Raw genomic sequence first — 19,321 nt, forward strand, 5'->3', positions numbered from 1 at the left:
GCTGGGGATCAAACTCAGCTCCTCATGCTTGCCCAGAAAGACTTTACCACCTGAGCTATCTCCCTAGCCACTGCAATAGTTTACTGGATACACTTCTAGGAAGCAGCAGGCTGCCCAGAACTACGTACGGCAGAGGGTTTGTCTACTCTAAGATTTTCCATCTTGGCAGGTAAGGGAAATCCAAATTTCCCGGACACAGGACTGCCTGGCAGCACATATCCAGAGGCTCTGTGCTGTGGTGACAGTAAGGACTACCTTGACTTGCCCACAACCTCTAGGTGACACCTCACTTCTCAGTTCTTCCTAACAGTTTCTCATCTGTTTGCACCAACTCCCCTTCCTTACGCCATCTCTGCACACACGCACAGCAGGCTCCCAACAGCAGCATTCCATTGGGATGGCCCTAAGGTCCTCCTGGGCACACCTAATAGGAACTTACCTTCAGACCACACTTAACTCCTCCCCCTCCACACCTCCTTTATCTCAACCTCAGAACCTACTTTCTTTCCTTCTACCTACAACTTTCCTTGTCCCCAGGTAACTTCCAAATGCAGAGCAGCCACAGGGTCCTAGATTAATCCCCCCCATGTTATCATCTCACTTTTTATTTTCCATGCATCAGCTGTCTCCACTGGGAACAGCTCTACTTCAACGATTAGCTGCCAGTCAAGAAAATCTCTGTGGTCAAGCCAGCTGGAATCAGTTTGTATCACCTATAACTGAAGAATCCAGCAATCCACTGGCAGCAACCCTCCAGCAGGCTAAGGCTAATCTAACTCTTCACCACCTTCCAGGTTTGTGAGAAAAATCAAGCCAGAGAGCAAGCACAGCATGAGTGATAGAGGCACTGGATACAAGGTCAAGGCCTGCCTGAGCATGGGAGACTTTTGACAAATGACTTCTAGGCTTTTACTTTACTTCTGCTGTAGGAGGAGGCTTCCTAATACCAGTGTCCCACACTGTGCTCCCTCCCCACGACCTTCCCAACTCAGGGTCTCTCTGCCAGACAGACGCAAGGAGGTGACAATATTTACTGTGTGGATTTTTTTTTTTAATGAAACTAGATCACTGCTTACAAAAACCAGCACGAGCCCTCCTGCCCCTCCCCTTCACAGTTCCCTTGGCTCACCTCCCTGTCTCAGAAGAGCTGAAACAGAGCAGGCATGGAACAGCTGCCACTACTGGGGGAGGTGCTGGACTCCAACTCTGAGCATTCACAGGGTGACAGTTCCTCCATGTCTGTTCCCTAGGGCCCGAAGGCTGCATGGATAGCAGTGTTCCATGTGCCCTGGCTCAGACCATCATCCAGAACAGAATGAAATGATGTGAATGTCCCCCACCCACCAGACCTCCCTCCTCCTAAGGTCCCACCCCCCAACTCTAACCCACTACTGAGATGAGGCCCAGATTGTGAGAAGGCATAGGGCCTACAGACTGTAGAATTTGAGGCTCCTGTCCATGCCGGTTGAAGCGATGAACTTGGCGTGGTGCCCAAAGGCCACTCCAGTAGTCAGGCCACTATGCTCTGAGGAGAGAAAAAAGGGAACCATGAGAAGGCTATTTCTTCTCCAGGGCTGAACAATGACTTTGAATGCCATGCTGCTGGCACACACCCAGATGGTAAGGGTCAGAAGGCACTGTAAGATACCCTCCCGAAGGCAGGGTTCTGTTCCCCACTTATTTGTAACCAGCACTCAGCACCTGGCAGGAAGTGGCACTCAGCCTTTTGTTGATGGGGCACAGGAACAGAGGAATGAATACCAATCACCTTTCACCTGAGCTTTCTGGGCAGGCATACTTCAGCTGGAAACCTCAGTGCCCACTTAGTATGTGTGTTTAGCTTTAGCTCTTGTCCATTAGCCTGTGCTAGCTCAAAGACGTCAAAGTCCAGGGCACACAGCACACGGCTGGATTCAGAATCGACAGAGCTGAGCTATCCTCCTCACGGGACTCAGACAGCTGGAGAACCGGGGCAAGTTCCTTCCAGACTTAGGAAAGCACCCGGAGCTCCCCAACTCTGCAGAGAAAAGCAGCCCTCTTGTGCTCCCGGCTGGCCTGACTCAAGGTGATTCTCTAGCTGTAGCTACCAAGAGTTGGGATTACACAGCTGTCACACCCAGCAGGGTCCCCTAAAGTTGAAGCTAGAGCCATCCAGGGCTACAGGCGACTCCAGGGTGAGAGACCCTCTTGTGCAGCGCTGTGTCAGCCTGACTTCTCTTATTACTTCTAGTTCCCTTAAGTACTTGTGCTGGGGCTTGAACACTTGCTACTGTGGGAACGGCCTCAACTCCATCTCCATACGAAGAAAACAAACCTACTAGAGCAACTTCCACCGTCCCTTCCTAACTTGACTATAAACTTCATCACTCACCCATGACAGACCCCAATAAAGTTCACAAAACAATAAAAAACGTGCCGGGTGTGGTGGCGCATGCCTTTAATCTTAGCACTTGGTAGACAGAGACAGGTAGATCTCTGTGAGTTCAAGGAGCCCAATCTACAAATTGAGTTCCAGAGCAGCCAGGGCTGTTACACAGAGAAACCCTATCTCGAAAAACCAAAATAAAAAAACAAACAAATAAATAATAATAATAATAAAAAATTTCATTACAGCCCAGACTGGTTCTTCTTCATTGCTCAAATCAAGACCCAATACCAAACATACCATAAGACACTTTTAACCTATGGATCACATGCACTTTCATGTAAACCCCCATATTTCCCACTGAGTGTCTGAACTTATCCTTACGATTTTCCTGGGGCACCAGAGAAATTACATAATTTGCCCCTCAACAAACAACTTGGGAGAAGCCAGCTAGTAACACTACTCACAGCCAAACAGACTCACAAATACTTTTCCTAGGCCACAATGCTCTACTGCCCCAGACCTAAGTAAAAGCAGCCTGGGGGTTGGGCTCAGTAGTAGAAAACATGGCTGGGTTCTACTCCCAGGACAGTAAAAGGAGAAGCAAAGAACAGTTTGGCCGTATCTAGGCCAAGCCCAGAGCTTCACCCCGCAGTGAAGCTTCCCCACTTTTCTCTAGAGCTGATGTACAAGGCCCAGGTAAGCACAGCCAGCCTCTACCTGTAAAGTGAAGAATCTCTGTCCACTGTTTGCAGATGTAGATCTGGACATCTGTACCCCCAAGAGCCAGGTAGGTACCACTCTGGTCAAAGATCAGTGACTTCACCTGCCAAGGCCCAAAGAGAGGCAATTACACAAAAGAGCAGAGGGCACGGAGCAGCTGGGAGCACACAGCAGCAGCTTACCCAAACTCAGAAACCACCAGCGGGTGAGGAGGAACAGCTGAGACTGGGGGGGGAAGCGCACGTACCTCAAAGTTGTTGTCCAGCTGCAGTGTCTTGAAGTTCTTCAGCTTGCGTAAATCCCAGAGCTTGACTGAAGAGTCATCAGCAGCTGTGGCCAGGTAGTACCCATTCTCAGAGAAGGCGATGCTGGTAATGGGGCCAGAGTGGCCAGGAAAGTTGGCCACATTGGTGCGCTCCTATAGGTGGGGGTGGGCAATGAAAGTATCACTCACTGGTCAAGACAGGAAGGACCCTTGTGAGATGTCCTGTGCACCCACAGGTCCTTGGTGACATCACCATGCCAGCAAACAGAGCCAGGCTCTCCTAAGCCTTGAGATACCCCAGGGCCTGCTGCCACACCTCAGCAGTTCCTTCTCCCTCTGGGCCCCAGAAGAGGCCTGCATGTCCTACCTTCAAGTCCCAGATCTTGATCTGGGAGTCCATGGTTCCTGTTCCAAAGATGAGCCCATCAGGGTGGAACTGCGCACAGGTAAGAGCTGAGGAAAGGGAGAGGATCTGTAGTCAGTAGCCACTGTGGCCACTATACTGGTGCCAGTGGTAAGCACTATCTTTAGATCAGATAAGCAAATGACTAAGTCAAACTTAACACAAACTGCAAACAAAAGAGCTCAGTGCCTCTAAGGCCACTTACAGCAGCCAGAAGTCTCATCTGTCACCTTGGTGAGCACACGCCCTGTCTGGATGTCAGAGAAGGCCCAGTACTGGAGATGAGACAAAGAAGCCAATAAGAAAGTGGGTCTGGTGGCCTTCAAGAGAGACCCTGGTTCAGCACCCGCTGGCAAAGTTAGCTCCCACAACAGGGAATAAATTTTTCCAGAACTCTGGGAATCTGGCTACCCCCAGCAAGATGGTCCATCCTCCCAGGGTGAGTAAGCAGCCTCCTCAGGGCCCTGGCTGGGACTGCACCTGATCATCAGAGGAGCTCAGGAGATAGTCTCCAGTAGCATGGAGGCTGAGGCCCGTCACTGCGCTCTCATGGGCCCGAACAACCTGTACACAAGAAGTGTTTGGGACCGACCAAATCCTGATAGTCGCATCTGGGGATGCAGAAAACACCAGTTCCTGAAAGGAAAGAGACCAAGAATCAGAGCCCAGGAGGTGAGAAGTACTATAACACTCTTTTCCATAGTGACAATTACAGCCACAACCACTGGCCACTGCTTCTCCTTCTAGCCCTGCCCTGTCTGTAACACCTATTTAAACAACAATGCATAAGAAAGCCAAGAAAAAAATGCTGCTGAAATGGCCACACTGGGCCAAGTGAGATCCTCCCTACCTAGCAGTAAAAAGGGCAACTGCATCGGAGAGCTATTTTTGACCCACTTTCAAGCTGGGTGAAATATGGCTAGTGCAACTGAGGGACTGGAGTCATGTGCCACCTGCAGCTGGTCTACTGTACCAGATGGCCCAGATCTGAGCAGCACTGAGCCTGTAAAGGAATGGAAGGTCATGCTCTCATGTTCCCACACTTAGACCTCAAGGGCAAGCTGATTGTCCAAAAGACCTGGGGCAGACAGAGAGCTTATTTTAGTTTCCCTAACAAATTATTTCAACTAGTTAGGAGAGTAACAGCCAGAAGATAAAAGCAACTATCCTCTTTCATTAACACATACTCATAAAAGCCAAAAGTAATACCAACACCAAATAAACAGGGAAATAATGCTTTCAATTTGAATTAGTTTTTCAGTATGCTGTAATTGTGGTGGTCTGAATAAGAATGTCCCCTCTAGGCTCATATATTTGAAGCCTTAGTCACCAGGGAGTGGCACTGTTTTAAAAGATTAGAAGTGTGGCCTTGTTGGAGGAGCATTTCACTGGCAGTGGGTTGGTTTTGAGGTTTCAAAAGCCCATGCCAAACCCAGAGCGAGTGTGTATGTGTCTGTCTGTCTCTTTCCTTGCAGATCAGGAGGTAGCTCTCAGCTACTATCCTAGTGCCATGCTTCCCACCATGCTCCCTGCCATGAAGATAATGGACTGACCTCTGAAACTGTAAGCCAGCCCCCATTTAAATGCTTTCTTTTAGTAAGAGTTGCTGTGGTCATGGTGTCTCTTCAGAGCAACAGAACACTAAGACATAAATATTCCTTATTTCTCAGTTCCTTAAGAGAAAGACTTAACTGGGAGGCACTTACCCAGCATCCCATGGAGCTGCATACCAAGCCACTGTACTTTTGGCTCAAGTCTTGCGACCATGAATCTCCTCTAATGGACTACCTTTTTCCTCTAAGCCAGTGGTTCTCTTCTATTTGAACTCACACTACTTTCAACAGTCAACATTAAAATTGAGCCCAACTCTACAGGGTCATGGGAACAAACACCTTTATTGTCTGTAGTTCATCTATAAAGGCTCTAGCTAGGATGCTTGTTTTCTTTACCTAATGCAAAACTGATGTGAATATGCTTTGTTGGTTGCATTTTCTTTCTCCTTGATTTGAGGGCCACTGCTTTGAGGTTCTACAAAGAGACCCATCAATGCCACTTCATCAAGACAGTAGGGGTTGGGCGATTAGTTCTGAGGCTTGAAACCACTGGAACTGGACTTAAGGACAAGAGTAGCTTTTAAGAGTACCTTACCTGAGAAGGATGAAACACCACACTGGTGACCTTCTTGGTATGGCCTTTGAGAGTGGCCAGGATTTGCTCAGTACTCTTATCAAAGACAACAACGTTTTTATCTGCCCCACCTGGAGAAGATCCACAAAAGACAAAAAATGAGTCAGGTCTATAAAGATCCCTGTGTTAACGAAGGTCTTTCTGTCCTCCAATCAATGGCGAGGACCAGGGGCTTGCACCTTCCCTTGCTCCTGCCATCCCTCACCTTGGCCTGTCAGGCTGGGCCCAGACTCACCAGTGAGAATCTTGTTGGTGTCCGAAGGACAGAGGTCCAGAGCAAGGATCCCAGGAATGCTAGCACTGTGTAGCCCCTTTGCAGACAGAACCACACCAAACCCAGTTACAGTCAAATCAAGGCAGGCCAGAGATGCACACAGCTCCTCTACTCCCCTTCCCCACACCCCTCGTATTCCTCCCCAGCCAAGGAACAAGAGTGAATTTTATCCCTTATCCACCCAGCTTGGCTGGCTGCCTGGATGCAGCAACTCCCTCACTGCATGGCAAGACACCATGCCAGAGGTCTGAGTGGCATTTCCCCCAGCTCCTCATGCTGGCCCACTGTGCCCTAGAAACAGTAAGGGCCACCTCCAGGTACTTACCACATGGGATGCCACCTGCCGGTACTTGCTCAGCTCCTCAGGTTTCACCAGCTCCTCAGGCACAGTCTTTCCTCTCTGAGAAAACAAAGCCCAAAAGAGCAGCAATGAACGCAGGCTTCAACTAGCCCTCCTCCAAGAAGGCAAGTGCTCACACCAGGCACCGACTCACCTTCTTACGCTCCGTGGTTAGCACAGTAGCCTTGTCTTGAAGCTGTGGAGAACACAATTTTCTGAGACAAATGATTCTGCACGGACAAAGCACACTGGGTGCTGGTACATCTGGTGTCACAACCATCACCAAAAGCGTGCTATCTACCAAGCTATGTGCTAAAAGCTGACACATTTCCACTCCACTCTTATAAGGTGAGGCATCATGACCTTATGGTACAGCCGAGGAAACTACATCTGAGCGGCTCAGACACTGTTGGACCCTACAAATGCAGACTATACATTCAGCAGAACCCTGGGTCGCAGTCTGGAAGCCTGCCCTGTCCCTTCTCAGCACTGACTTGCAGTCTCAGACTCCCCGTCTTAAAATAACTTCTATCTTGTAGGCAAAACCCTCAAAGCCTGTAACAGAGTGGCTTAATATCAGCAAAGAACACAAAAACAGCAGCGCTACAAGCTGCCCTTCTTTCTCAGTGATTCCATCTTCCCGACAACAAGCCTGTGACGTACACACCTCCCTCTATTCAGAAGCAAGGGAAATGAGACAGAGAAAGGCAGGCTGAAGTCAGCTAGTCAGAAAGCTCAAGCGGCAGTGCAGACTCTCCCCACTACCTGGTGTGAGGTTCTTACTCTGGCCCCACGGCCCACGGCCCCAAGGAGGACATGTGGCAGTCCCAGCAGAAGAGCATATGACTCACCTTCTGGATAATTTCAGGGGTCATTCCCACCAGCTCACCCAAATCCATGGGCTCTCCTGCACCCTGTACAAAAGAAAGGGAGAGTAGGAGGAGCTCACAATACCAAAGACACCTGTGTAAGGACAGCTACTGGGGTCTGGAAGGGAACACTTACCACAACACTGGGCTGTGAGCTTGGCACGGCCTGAGGTACAATAAGACCAGCCTGTGGTTTCAGAGTAGCCAGAGCTGAGAGAAAAGATTCCGTTAGAAACGGGACATTACAAGGCAGGGCCAGCAAAAGGTGGGGGACAGCAGGGAAGAGGAGACACCTTCTCGAGCAGCAGTGACTTCCTTGGTGAGACGGGCAATGACTCGGCAGGCAGCATCGTGTTGGTACAGAGCATGGGACAGCTCCTGGCGGGTTGTCTGCAGCTGCTGGCGAAGAGTGAAGCTGTGCAGCATGACTGCATCCTGGGAGAGGGTAGGCCACTGTGAGGACTGGGGAAGAGCCAGCCAACTCAGCCAGCCCTGGAGAAGAGGACACCGCCTCCTAGTCTACACTGAGACCAACCCCAGGTACACAGAGTGACCCTGTAAGGCATTCAGGCTCCTACTCCACACCACAACCTGAACACAGACAGAAAGAAGTGAGAGCTAGCTCCTTCCCACCCCCACCTTTACTAGTCACCAGCAAATCACACCTGTTAATGCCATCACTTGTCTGAATGGAAGTAGTAACGCTGGTGTGGTTATTTACTGGCTACCCTCAGCAAGTGCAGTGCTCAGATGAAAAAGAGTCCCTGGTGTCACAAGGCGAATATGTCAATTGTATTCTACTTCTTACAGAATCCAGACAGACAGGACTAATCCGTGTCCTATAGTCAGGAAGGTCAAGCCTCAGAGACTGAGCAGTGTGCCCCAAGTCACAAAGGCTGACAGTGGAGAAAACTTAAGAATCCAGGTCTGCAAGAGTTCCAACAACCAGGCTCCTCTTGTGCTGCCATCCTGCTCCTCACAAATGAAATAAGGCTGGCAAAAAATGAGGAGGCTGCTCAGTGGTACAGCATTTACATTAGCCCTGTGTTCATCCCTGCAAGAAGAGTCAGGCCTGGTGGTCGGGACTTGTAATCCTAGGCACTAGGAGGCTGAGGAAGAAGGATCCTAAGTGCCAGATCGGCCTACGTCACAAAGCAAGGTCCCATCTCAAGAAAATAAGAGGGCTGGAGAGATGGCCCAGGAGTTAAAAGCACTTGCTGTTCTTCCAGAGGACCCAGGTTCAATTCCCAGAATCCACACGATGGCTCACAATTGTCTGTAACTACAATTCCAAAGGATCACACACCCTTTCCTGCCTCCCAAGCACCAGGCACATAAGTTATACACAGACATACATACAAGCAAAAGACCCATATACATATATGGTGATATTTTATTAGAATTTCATCTACATACATAAAATAAAAAATTAAAAAAAGAGGGAGGGAGGTCCCATCTTTTCAGTCCCCAGGCCCAGAGGTGCATTCTCTTCACAGAACTCACCCACTCATCCTGCAAGGCTTTCAGAATGGCTGGGATGCTGGTGGCAGAGGGAGGCTTGGGCCGGATTGGGTGAGCAACTGCCAAGAGAGGCAGCAAAGCAGGTATGAAGAAACAGAACCCAGGGACCCTCCCCTCCCCCACTCCTCTTTATTCATTCACAGCCACCATCTTCTTCACCAGGCTGGCTCCACCTCCCACTCTTGAAGGCTGAACTGAGCTGGCCCCGGACTTAGGCTACTGGGCAGGCACCTTTGATGTCGATGAGCTGCTCCTCTGAGAGAGGCTGGTTGTTGACAGGATCTGTGCCGTTCTCTGCAATGTACTTCTCAATGAGCCGCCGCTCATACACATGGTTAGAGACGGGGGACACGCAGGGGTGCTCCGGCACTTCGTTGGAGACTACAGAGAAAGGCAGGTAGTAAGCACAGGGTAAAAGGAGACCTGGGCCGGGCGGTGGTGGCGCACGCCTTTAATCCCAGCACTCGGGAGGCAGAGCCAGGTGGATCTCTGTGAGTTCGAGGCCAGCCTGGGCTACCAAGTGAGTTCCAGGAAAAGGCGCAAAGCTGCACAGAGAAACCCTGTCTCGAAAAAAAGAAAGAAAAAAAAAAAAGGAGACCTGGGCTAGAGGGGACCCTTCATTGTGTCAGCCCCAACAAGACCCTGTCCTCATACTCAGCTATCAGGAAGCAAGGTCTGTGACAGCAAGCCAGCTGGTACTTGGCACTAGAATGCTTGCCAACCACTTAACTGGAGTCTCTAGGCTGCTGATAATAAAAGTCAATAAATAATATCTGCCCAGATGCTATGTACCAGTCCTGTAAAGAGTGGTCAGTAAGCCCTGCCCATCTCATTTTGAACAAAGATGACTGGGTACATGACAAAGAAGTACACACAGCACAACTCAAATCCCTGCCATTTGTCTGGAGCCCTAAACGGATCAACAGGCGAAAAATTACAAAGCAATGTGACAAGCACTGATAAATTAAAAAATAAATTAAAAAAAATTTCCATGTCTGCTGCTATGTGCCAAGCAAGATTCTATTCTAGGCACTTGACAGAATTGTCTGTGTACCCTTGAAGATGGGCATCACAGCTGTCACTGACCTCCAGGACAATGCAGATACTAAGCAGACACTTGATAAACATCAGAACAGGGTAAATGAGTACATAAGCCCTGGGGCTCAGAAAAAAATATCCCCAAGTATGGAGCCTGGGCATGCTAAATTACCAAAAATGAAGATCTCAAAAGCAAGCTCAGAACCAAGGGCTCTCTGACCTTCTCAGGCCCTCTTGTTTCTCTAACTTCCCCAAACAAGGACAATTGGTTCACCTTAGCAGACAAGTGAAAGCTACCTCCACACTCAGAATCTTCTGAGGGCTGCTCTAAGACAATATTTATTGCCCGAGAGACTTATCACATAACAAAATAGCTCTTATTCACCACATAATTCTGTTCACCCTCCTATCACTTGTGAGTCACCATCCCACGGCCTCAAGCTCCTATTCTTCTCGGTGGCACCAGGTTCTGTATAGCTTCTCTTAGCGTCACCTGTTTTTTTGCAGGACTCCCATGCATACGTAATCAAGTATGGGAGGAAATATGGCTTTCCTGAGCTATTCTGTTCGTTTATCTCGCACACTGAACGAATGGACACTTGAGGGAGCTTTCCCTCCCTTACAAAAGGATGGCCCAGGGCATGTCAGAGTGCTCTCTCAAGATTAAAAGGAAACAAATCGTTCGAAAATACTTTGCAAACTGCAATTTCTTCAGTGTGAGATTCCATTTTCTGTTTGTCATTTCCCTCCTTCCTTTCCCTCTTTGAATCAATGGCAACGTTTGAGAAGAGAATAGAGAGGGAGGGGACGCTACTAATGTGGTAAACAACAAGAAGGTAAACAGCCGCAATGCCGTAATAAAATACCCAAAGACAAGACAGTATACAGCATGGAAGAAGCATGGATCCAGACTCAAAGAACCGAGCTCCATTGCCCAGCTGTGCCGAACATCCCCGGATTCTTCCTAAGCCTTTTGATGCCCTATCTAAATCACGAATCTTTATTTCTCTTCAGACAATTCTTGTAAGCATAAAATGAGATCATCGTTTGGAAATGCGTCGTAAATCAATACAGGTTTTCTAAACGTTTGCTGTTTTCATTAGTCATACTGCGCGAGGCTAGAAGCCAGACACCTGACTTCCAGCCCTGTCTCGAAGTCACTGCGTGATCACCGCAAATCGCAGAAAACTCCGATTCCTAAGCGACGTTCCCCAGCAAATAACCACTGCAATGCTTTCAATGCTGCAGATGGGGAAACTGAGGCTCTGACTGCTAGAGCCCAGATGACAATCGGAGGAGGATCCTGGACACGTCTTCCTCGGGTTTCCGACACCAAGAGCTGTTTTTCCCTGCACCGACTCCCCCCTCGCCCCCTCTGTTCAGGCCTGTCTCGGCTCAGTAAAACAACGACAGTCATTCTTCCCAGCTACGTGAATTGCGCAGCACTGCGCAAATGCACCCCGCACGCAGGGCCGCGGGCTCCGGGGCTCCGGGGCTCCGGGGCTCCGGGGCTCGGGCCGCAGGCACGCTCCCGCCTCCCGCCGCAGCCAGCACTCACTCGAGCAGATCAGGGACATGGCGCCGTCGTAGAGCTGCCAGTGGCCTCACAGCGGGCTCCCGGACTAGCTCTGCAGCCTCCGCGGGCCACTTCCGGTCCCCCGCCGCTTCCGTGGCGCTCGGACGCGGGTAGACAGCTGCCCGGCGTGGCGAAGCTCGCACAACTGCTTCACGTGGGGAGGTGGCCGGTGGCGCGCCTCAGCCTTCAGCGGCTAACGGAAACTGCCCTTTCCCAGCATGCAATCGAGCAGGAAAAGGCCCGCCTCGGGACACTCGGCTGTTTCCGCATTGGTTCGGCTCCTTCCGACGAGCTCTTCAAGAGGCCAGAGGCGGGAAGGCCGGCTGAAACTACATTTCCCATGAGGCTGCGGGAACCTTGAGCCCAGGAATTTGGCCAAGGCTGTTTTTGACGCTGTGCTGCTGTCACCCAGGGCACAGTAGTCTTCGAAACGTGCATGTGCAGGACAGTTTCCTCAGAAGCTTGTAAAAATGCAGATTTCTAGGGTCTGCCTTAGAGAGTCCGCAGGCAGGGTTCTGAGGCCTGTGGCCTGTTGTTCCTTGGCTGCCTTTTGAGAAACAATGCCAGGTGACCCTGTGAATAAAGCACAAAGGAATAAAGGAACTAACACTGCCCAGGTTCTGTCTCTACTCTCGCTCTGTGAATTTGGACACGTCGCCGGCTTCACTGCTTGCTACGTTTTAAATACAGTCTGTTTTCTACACTGGAAGGAATTTAATTCCCAATGTCTTATGTGGACATTAAAGGGAAGTTTCTAGGCCTGTTGGTACACGCCTTTTATCACAGCACTCGACTGCAGTGGCAAGTGATTCTCTGTGAGTTCAAGGCCAGCCTGGTCTACATAGTCAGTTCCAGTCCAGGACAGTCAGAGCTATGTAGAGATATAGAGACACGTCTCAAAATAAATAAACAAATAAGAATGGAAAATTAACATGACTATGGTGTTTAGAGGTGGAATCTTTGGAATCAGAATAGGTTGTTAGTGTGCAGGTCTGTGCGAGAATCCTGGTGCTGGCTTTATAGGGACAGTTAGACTGAACAGACACAAACGCATATTTAGACTCCCATAGTACCGTGACACCAGCAAGAACGAGGCCCTAGCCAGAGCCTGAATCATTATCTTTGAGCCTTGTGCCTCTAGAACTTTGAGCCAAGAAAAATCCTCTTTTCTTTATAAAGTAGACTGCCTCCGATATTTTGTTATAGCAATGGTTCCCTGCCTCCTACTAAGTTCCTTTGTTTTTGGTAACAAAGACCTGCTGCTGAGCCTGATACCTGAGTTCATTCTCCAAGGCCCACCTGATAGAGGAAAGAACTGACTCCTGCATGTTATCCTCTGACCTACACACACACACACACACACACACACACACACACACACACACACTAAAATAAATGGTGGCACATTGAGACCTTGTCGCCAAAAAAAAAAAAAAAAAAAGGTAAATAAATTAAAACTAAAATAGAGTCTCTCACATTGGAGTTCCATGTTACCAAATTAAAACTAGCTTTCTGACCTTCTAAGAAATCAGGACAGAAAGAGGCATTGGCCAATTTCCTAGCCAGGCCAATTTCAACTAGCATGATAACTACATTCTGGCTGCCTTAGTCCTTACAAAAAGCAACCTGGAGTGATCTGATATATTAACCAGTTCCCTCTCTGTGGTTCCCTCTTCCTTTCCTAACGTTTCACAGAAAACAGAAGTCAATCACTTCGTTGTTGTTGTTGTTTTATTTCTGCTGCCTTGAGTCCTTTTCTGTCTATTGTTGTGGGATAATCTTTTTGCACACTGTGAGGATGTGTCACTCTGATTGGTTTAATAGAAAGTTGAACAGTCAATAGCTAGGCAGGATTTCCAGGCATAGAGGGCACTGGGAAGAGGAAAGGCAAGGTCACCAGCCAAATGGAGAGGAAGCTGCATGGGCAGTACAGAGCCATGTAAAAGAACACAGATTAAAAGATATGGGTTAATTTAAGTTGTAAGAGCTAGTTAGAAACAAGCCTAAGCTATTGGCCAAGCTTTCATAATTAATAATAATCTCTGTGTCATTGTTGAGGAGCCAACAGTCCTATGAAAAAGTCCAACTACAGTCAATAAAATTGGCCCCTTCCAAGCCATCAGAACACATTCTAGCTCATGGAATGAAGTGTTGACCAATTCTAGAATCACAAAATAAAGCCAATGTAAATCTGTAAGTGATCTAAGAGACAGAAACAAGATGAAAAAAGAAACAATTACATAGATTACAGTCTATGGGGGGGCACATAAACAATAAGAAGAAAATTCCAGAAAGGGGTGGGTGCTCTAAATTCAAGATAAATCAGAGTGGGTTGAGAAGAAGGTACCGGGGGAATTGGAGGGACGACTACTTTAGGCAGGGTATGCAAAAGGTATACTGTGGTGATATTTTGTTTGTACTCTTAACAAAGTCTGAAGATCAGAGGGCAAAGCCAGCAACTAGATTAAACACAGAGGTCAGGCAGTGGGGGCACACACCTTTAATCCTAGCACTTGGGAGGCAGAGGCAGAAATCTGTCTGGATCTCCGTGAGTTCAAGGCCACCCTAGATTACACAAAATTAATCTCATCTAAAAGAAACAGAGCCAGGCAGTGGTAGCACACATCTTTAATCCCAACACTTGAGATCTCATGCCTTTGCTACTAGTATTCGGGAAGTACACACGCCATTAATCCCAGCACTAGGAAGACTGAGACAGGAAGTGATATGGCTGGGCAGAGAAAGAAATAAGGCAGTGGATGCAGAGATCCATGACTAGGCCCCAGGTGGATCTCTGGGAGTCCAATTAGCGAGAATGAGGAGGGTTTATATGAGCGAGAATTGTTGAGACCAAGGTTGGATAAAACACAGAGACAAATAGCCAAACAAACGGAAACACATGAAATATGAACCAATGGCTGAGGGGTCACCAACTGGATCAGGCCCTCTGAGTGGGTGAGACAGTTGATTGGCCTGATCTGTTTGGGAGGCATCCAGGCAGTGGGACCGGGTCCTGTGCTCATTGCATGAGTCGGCTGTTTGAAACCTGGGGCCTATGCAGGGTCGCTTGGCTCGGCCTGGGAGGAGGGGACTGGACCTACCTGGACTGAGTCCACCAGGTTGATCTCAGTCTGTGGGGAAGGCTTTGCCCTGGAGGAGATTGGAATGGGGGGCGGGCTGGGGGGAAGGTGAGGGGGGCGGGAGGGGGGAGAACAAGGGAATCTGTGCCTGTATGTAGAACTTAATTGTATTGCAAAATAAAAATTTAAAAAAAAAAAAAAAACAAAAAAAAAAAAACAAACAAAAAAAAAAGAAATAAGGCAGGAGGAGACAGGAGTTCGGTGCCCTTTCAGCTGAGGACTCAGAAGCATTCAGTCTGAGGATTTCTGGAGACAGGATCTCACCTCCCCTTTCAGCTGAGGAGTTGGCAAGGTGAGAAGTGACTGTGGTTTGTTTCCTCTGATCTTTCAGCATTTATCCCAGTATCTGGCTCTGGGTTTTTATTATAAGACCAGTTAGGATTCGTGCAACAGTAGCCCCCCCAGGGAAGTGATGTTTATTTTTAGCACTTAAGATTTTAGTGTATGTGTGTGTGTGTGTGTGTGTGTGTGTGTGTGTGTGTGTGTGTTCTACAGCACATGTGTAAAGGTCAAAGGAGAACTTTGGAGAATCAGTTCACTCCTACCATGTTGGTCCTGGGATCGAAGCCAGGCTGTAAGATTCAGCAATAAATAAGTTCCTCTTCACAGTGAGCCATCTCACCAGCACAAAGGGTGGTAAAATTTTTGCTGAGACCTAAATGAGGGACAGGTGTCAGTCCTGAGACCACAGGTTTCTGTGAGCCAACATCTTCCACAGCCTCACCTTGCCTTCTCAGACACATCAGCCCTGCAATGCCCCCATCATACCTGCATTTGGTGGCTCAAAATGTTTACATGGACAACTTTCATCAACTCCTTTCCACTCCCTGGCCAAACCCCCCTACGCAAACCTCAGGCTCATCTTAAGTACAGCCTCCTCTGCACCCCTTCTCCTGACCTCTTACAAGTTTTTGGTAGCTGGGTCCTCTACTAGATTGTCCTACTCTCCTAGTTCTCAAGAGTCCAAGAGTGTCATCCAGTGTCTGACACTTAAAAGGGACATTGTCATTATTGTTTATTGGATGGCAGGCTGCCTGACAGGCCAGGATCTCAAGTATTTAGATGTACGGTGGGAAATAAAGCAATCTAGGTGAGGACCCTGAACCCAAGGTGATTAGACTAGATTGGTCTGGCAACAAAGTAGCATTTGATTGCATTTTGAGCTATGAACTGATAATCATACTTTCAGAAGTTTCCCCTGGAAGATACATACTATGTAGTTTTGACCGGGGTAGTATTGTATATCTATTTCCTCTGAGTTGAAACATTTCCTCCAGAGGGAGAAGGGAGCCCCCTAAAACTCAAAGAGCTAGTGACGGTTACCAGACTCAATAAATTCTCTGTTTCAAGATTCTCAAAGCCCCTCCCCACTGTTATAAAAGCAGCAGATGATTTCCGGAGAGGAAAAACTTAGTGGAACTGCCCACAGGTTGGCCAGGGAGCCCCAGGGAAGCACTTTTGTGAGTTCTCCCTCATGTTGGGGTGGGCTGGTTAGTCATGCAGTTGACTTTGAGTCACCCATGGGCCTTTAAGTGACACCTATAAACTTACTGCTTCACCAAGCTAGGCTTGAGTGGAGTTGATTTTTTTTTGGCCATCACCCCAGGAAAAGCCACACAAACAAATGGAATAAAAGAAAAGAGACCTGGTATGTTGGGAACTTGGTCCTCAGTATAGCAGTGTTGAGAGAGAGGGCCTTTGGGAAGTGACTGGGTGGTAAGGGATCTGACCTCATAGATTATGGGACTAACAGGTTAGAGGGTTATTAAAGGAGTGGCCTTGTTATAAAAACTTGGTCTGTAGAGCTGGGGACAGAGCTCAGTGGCAGAATGCCTGACTAGCTAGTGCAGGACCCTGGGTTTGATCCCTAGTACTACAAAAATAAAAATAAAATAAAATAGGGCCAGCCAGATGGTTCAGCAGGGAAACACATCTACTGTTCAAGCCTAATGACCCAAGTTCAATCCCCATATCCCACATAAAAGGAGGGGGGCTAACTCCACAAAGTTGTCCTCTGACCTCCACATGCTCACAGTGGTATGTGCACATACACATCTTACTGTCTGGCACACTTGCTTGGAATTACCATGTGATTCTCTCTGTCGTGTTATATGTTGTAGCACTCTTCAGGTGTTAGAGCACTGTTCTTGGACTTCTGAACCTTCAAAAACATGAACTAAATAAACCTCTGCAGTTTTATAAATAGCCTCTGGTATTCTGTTACAGCAACACAAATCAGACTATGACACCTGGTGCTTAATTATTGGTACCATGTGCCTTGTAGATATTGCATTACAAATTGGTGATATCACATGAGCAACATCAAAAGTGTGTCTAACTAAGCTTATAGCTGTGATATAAATGGTATCCAGAAGTCAGGGGAAAGAGAACCTCTTGAAACCTTTTTAGTTTAAAAGGCCAGCTCCTCCAACAATGGAAAGGATTCAGGGCAGAAGAGAAAGAAAAACTTTCTACTCTCTTTTAAAAATTTTTTTTTCTTTTTTTCCTTTTTACTCTCTTAAGTCTTTTTTGTTTTTTGTTTTTTTGAGACAGGGTTCCTCTGTGTAACAGCCCTAGCTGTCCTAGAACTCGCTCTGTAGACCAGGCTGGCCTCAAACTCACAGAGATCCCCCTGCCTCTGCCTTCCAAGTTCTGGGATTAAAGGTGTGCACCACCACTGCCTGACTACTCTCTTAAGTCTTAATACTTGAGTCTATGAAATGAAATTATGGTAGATAAATAGGAGTAAAACAATTTTTAATTAAACATATATATATGTCAGAGTCCCACAAAAAAAATAACAGAGAAGGGCCAGGTGAATGAGGATTTGATACATTCCTGCGATGCAGTAGGAGTGAGGGCTTGGGGCCTCTGGGTATGGAGTGGTGATAAGGAATAAGAAAGAAAGAGGAGAAATGAACTTGGGATAAACGATGGCAGAGGCAAGAGGGGGCTGGGCATATATCTCAGAGGCAGAGCACTTGCCTTATCCACCAAGGCCAAGGAGTTCAAATCCCAAATACACACAGTCTCTCAGACAATAATAGTTGTCTATGAGGATGCTTCAGAAGTGTAATTGTGGACTCAGCAAGTAAAGGGCTTACCCTTAGTGTGCATGAAGCCCCAGGTTCCACCTCAGCACTGAAGCAGGCATGGCAGGAAACACTTGTAATCTCTATACTCTGGAGGTAGAAGCAGGGTGAGTTCAAGGTCATCCTCAGCTAAATAGTGAGTTGGGGCTAGCCTGAGCTGTATGAAACCCAATCTCAAAACAAAGACAAAAATAATTGACATGTCTTCTTTCCTGTGAGGGAACCTTCCCAGGCCGGTTGGCTTTCCAGGCAAGGGACTCATGACAACAGGATTCCTTTATGGAGATGACTATCTTTAGGCTAATAAGGGTACTTTAGAGAAAGCCCTCCCCACACTTGAGGGTGGGGAAAGGGGACAAGAGACAGAGAATCTAGAGGTCAGAGAGTCCTTGCTTTCTGAGCCTGCTTCTGGTAGTCTTTAGTTCAGTGTGCCATACTGGTTCATTAGTTGTTGCTGGTGTTGGTCAACTTGATGTAAGTTAGGTTCATCTGGGAAGAGTGAACCTCAATTGAGAAAATGCCTCCATCAGGTTGTCCTGCAGGCAAATCTATGGGACATTTTATTAATTTATAATAGAGGTAGGAGGGCCCAGCCCACTGTGGGCAGTGCCATCGGCAGGTAGTCCTGGGTTGTATAAGAAAGCAGACTGAGCGAGCCATGGGAGCAAGCCAGTAAGCAGCACTTATCTATGGCCTCTGCGTTAGTTCCTGCCTCCAAGTTCCTGCTTTGAGTTCCTGCCCTGACTTCCCTCATTGATGGACTGTGGTCTGGGCAGGGAAGCCCAAGTTGCTTTTGGTCATGGTGTTTATCATAGCAATAGAAAGCAAACTAGAACACATGCCAAAGTGCCATAGTTTGGTGAGTCATTTTCCTGAATTCCCGCAAGGATGCTTGGTTTTGGAACAAACAAAAGAAGCCATGAGGGGAAAGGTATGCATATAAGGTGTCTCAGGTCCCTGAAAAGGGAATCCTATGCCTTGTTCCCCCAACTTGCACCTCTAAAGCAAGAGCTGCTGCTGCTGCTGCTGCTTAGAAAATATGGGAGCACACTGGCAAAATCCCCAAAGCATCTTTGTTTCTCAAGAGATTCAGTAGCCATGAGTGTGGACTAGGAGCAGAGGACTAGTTAAGGTAGCAGTTGACACTGGCAGCTGAAACAGCAGACAGCAAGGATTAGATGAACTTGTTCCCTTTCCCCGGGTCAGTGATGGCAGGGACTAACAGCTCCACACTGTCACCCACAAAAGCTTGAAGAGTTCCTTTAAGGAATCCTGACAGGTGAAACTTGATCCTTTTTTCAACACAGAAAATAATTGAAGGCTAGCTAGTATGAAGCAGAGTTGAAGTTTATTAAAGATTATATATATATGAATGAGATTTACGAGAGAAAGACACCCAGGCAAAGAATAAGACATAACCAAGTGTGTATACAGGATTCTCAAGAGTCACAATTAAGTGTCATAACATTAGCCCATACAAAACATTCTGTGACTCTCAAGTTACATCTTAAAGGGTTGCTAAGGGTTT

At 47.8% G+C, this 19,321-nt stretch overlaps 1 protein-coding gene across 1 annotated transcript; it reads right to left on the minus strand.

Annotated features, from left to right (window-relative positions):
- Positions 1-1,029: 1,029 nt before the first annotated feature.
- Positions 1,030-11,774, minus strand: Prpf19 (pre-mRNA processing factor 19). The gene is made up of 16 exons (XM_059260624.1): positions 11,544-11,774; positions 9,179-9,328; positions 8,930-9,006; positions 7,720-7,861; positions 7,563-7,636; positions 7,409-7,471; positions 6,712-6,753; positions 6,543-6,617; positions 6,179-6,254; positions 5,905-6,014; positions 4,237-4,392; positions 3,962-4,031; positions 3,721-3,806; positions 3,336-3,506; positions 3,086-3,191; positions 1,030-1,525 (listed from the first exon to the last, which is right to left on the minus strand). Exons 1-16 carry the CDS (start codon positions 11,560-11,562, stop codon positions 1,428-1,430), a joined length of 1,515 nt encoding a protein of 504 aa, XP_059116607.1. The 5' UTR covers positions 11,563-11,774; the 3' UTR covers positions 1,030-1,427.
- Positions 11,775-19,321: the final 7,547 nt, after the last annotated feature.

The sequence above is a fragment of the Peromyscus eremicus genome, chromosome 1 (genome assembly GCF_949786415.1).
Source record: "Peromyscus eremicus chromosome 1, PerEre_H2_v1, whole genome shotgun sequence".
Classification (NCBI taxonomy): domain Eukaryota; kingdom Metazoa; phylum Chordata; class Mammalia; order Rodentia; family Cricetidae; genus Peromyscus; species Peromyscus eremicus.